Source organism: Chiloscyllium plagiosum, chromosome 42 (genome assembly GCF_004010195.1).
Source record: "Chiloscyllium plagiosum isolate BGI_BamShark_2017 chromosome 42, ASM401019v2, whole genome shotgun sequence".
Taxonomy (NCBI): domain Eukaryota; kingdom Metazoa; phylum Chordata; class Chondrichthyes; order Orectolobiformes; family Hemiscylliidae; genus Chiloscyllium; species Chiloscyllium plagiosum.
The window spans coordinates 1309227-1311610 of record NC_057751.1 but is presented as its reverse complement, the minus strand read 5'-3'; the positions used below and the strand labels follow the sequence as shown (position 1 = coordinate 1311610).

The window sequence follows — 2384 nt, the reverse complement described above, 5'->3', positions numbered from 1 at the left end:
AAGATTTACAAGGATGTTGCCAGAGTTGGAGGATTTGAGCTACAGGGAGAGGCTGAATAGGCTGGGGCTGTTTTCCCTGGAGCATCGGAGGCTGAGGGGTGACCTTATAAAGGTTTATAAAATCATGAGGGGCATGGATAGGGTAAATGGACAAAGTCTTTTCCCTAGGGTGGGGGAGTCCAGAATTAGAGGGCATAGTCTTAGGGTGAGAGGGGAAAGATATAAAAGAGACCTAAGGGGCAACTTTTTCACCCAGAGGGTTTCTACCATCTTGCTGAGAGCCTGACATTGCATGTTCCTCCAAGCATTTTGTAGGTTACCCTGGGAATCCAAGCTAACTCAGATTACTGCAGGGTGTCAGAGCAGAAAGCCCAGCAAGTATCACCGAGACCACCCCTCCTCCTCCAAGTCCAGGAGAATGAGGCCATTCAGTTCATCATGCTGATTCCGGTTCTCTGCATGGGTTTATTCGAGCCTGTACACTGTCTCCCTCTGTCTGAATAACCATCCTGTCCCGTGTGATGCCTCCACCACATTTTTCAGCCTGGGTGAAAAAGCCGATGTCTCTCCCTGCTTCCTTGTGAAAGTGCCCGCCTGTCTGTGCCTACTTGATCTTACACCCTTATCCACAGGATGTCATGTCTCCTTCTCTTCTCTGCTTCTCAACCCCAGAGGCCCTTCCTGAGAGGGAGAAGGACTAAGGCAGGTAGGGGATATGAAAGTGGACATGACATGGTGTTTTCTGTCTGTTTCACCCCCTTAAACTTCCCAACAGTACTCCTCACACCAATTAGCAGCTGAACTCACTCCGTAATCACATTGGGATCTTGCTGTGCACAGTTCATCTACCAAGATTCCTACATTAGAACAATGGTGACCCCCTTGATATGTCAGTTCTCTTTCTCCCTCTGTCAGTTTGGTGCTGCATTCCTCACTGTACCTGACTCCTTGTGATTGACCTTCCCACACTATCGCTGGGCTACATGGGATCTCAGCCCCTCTCCAGCTTCCGTTCCTTCCATCAGCTTCTTCAATGCCCAAGGAGGGGGCACCATGAGGCTGGCTCTCCACGACATCCAGCCTGTTGGAGCAGTCTGTCACTGCGAGCCAAGTTCAACTGACCTCTTTGCTCAGACCAGTGGAGGCCAGGGCTGATGGCTGGCATTGCTCAGGACAGTCTGACTCAGTCAGTTCACACACTTCCTGGGGTCACAGTGTGAGAGAGAGCCCTCCCACATGAGCAGGCCTCAGTTAGACGTGTCCACAGCCCTCTCAATCTTGGCACCAAGACCCTCAGTAACCATCTTGGGTCCGACAGGCTGTTGGAATATCATAACAGGAGGAGGCCATTCAGCCCTCCTCCTATCATTGGGACTGAGCCAGAAGAGTAGGTGAGGGAGAAGTCCTCCTGGAACACAGTGTGCTCACCTCCCGCCTGGCAGATTGGCTGAACATTGGAGGTTTGGGCTGCACTCCTGAACTTGCTCATTCACAGACATGGAGCCTGATCCCTCAGTGCCTGTGGCTGGCAGATCTTCCTCCAAGTCAGGCCTTCCTGCCCCTGAGCGGTATCGCTGTCAGGCCCAGGAGGACCCAGCTTGCCAGGGAAACAGGGCGTCTGAGAACAGCTGTGGACTCAGAGCTCCCCTTGCTGCCTGCCCCAGATACACGCTCACCCTCTCCTTCTCTCTCTCTCTCTCTCTGTCGTGGTGTCCCTGCCAGACTCGGTCTGTCCAGTCAGTCAGTGCTCACATGGGCCATCACGTCCCCAAAGCCAAGCCGCTGGTCTGCCTGTTATTCAGCTGTACCCGGAGCGGCTCACCTGTCCCGGTGAAGATGACTGGTGTGGAGGGACTCCTCTGCCTACTCTGGTCAGCGAGGTTACTCGAGTTCCCGGTGCTGGGGAACAGCTTCCCATTACGGAACACCACAAACTGCAGCCGGCAACTGGAGCTGTTCCCACCGGGGCCAGGGGCCGACTGGGAAAATAGGGATAGAGGCAACTGCACTGAGGCCAAAGCAATGCTGTTCTGGAGGGAGAGAGAGAAGAAAAGGAGTTACAACCCCGGGCACACACTCACACCCTCAGCCCGCCCCGACACTGACACGCACACACTGACGCGCACAGACAGACAGACACACACACACACCGGGCACAGACTGACACACACCGGGTACAGACTGACACACAGACACACACACACTGACACATACACACATGGCACAGACTGACACACACACACACCGGGCACAGACTGACACACACCGGGTACAGACTGACACACAGACACACACACACTGACACATACACACATGGCACAGACTGACACACAGACTGACACACACACACACACACACACACACACACACACACACACACACTC

General features: G+C 53.9%; 1 protein-coding gene across 1 annotated transcript in view; it reads right to left on the bottom strand.

The window, feature by feature from the left end:
- LOC122542964 (adhesion G protein-coupled receptor A2-like) overlaps positions 1 to 2384 on the bottom strand; it is a 95187-nt gene that overhangs the window by 13830 nt on the left and 78973 nt on the right. Inside the window, exon 11 of the mRNA XM_043681106.1 lies at positions 1823 to 2030. Within this exon, the coding sequence (XP_043537041.1) occupies positions 1823 to 2030 (208 nt within the window). The remainder of the gene's footprint in view (positions 1 to 1822; positions 2031 to 2384) is intronic.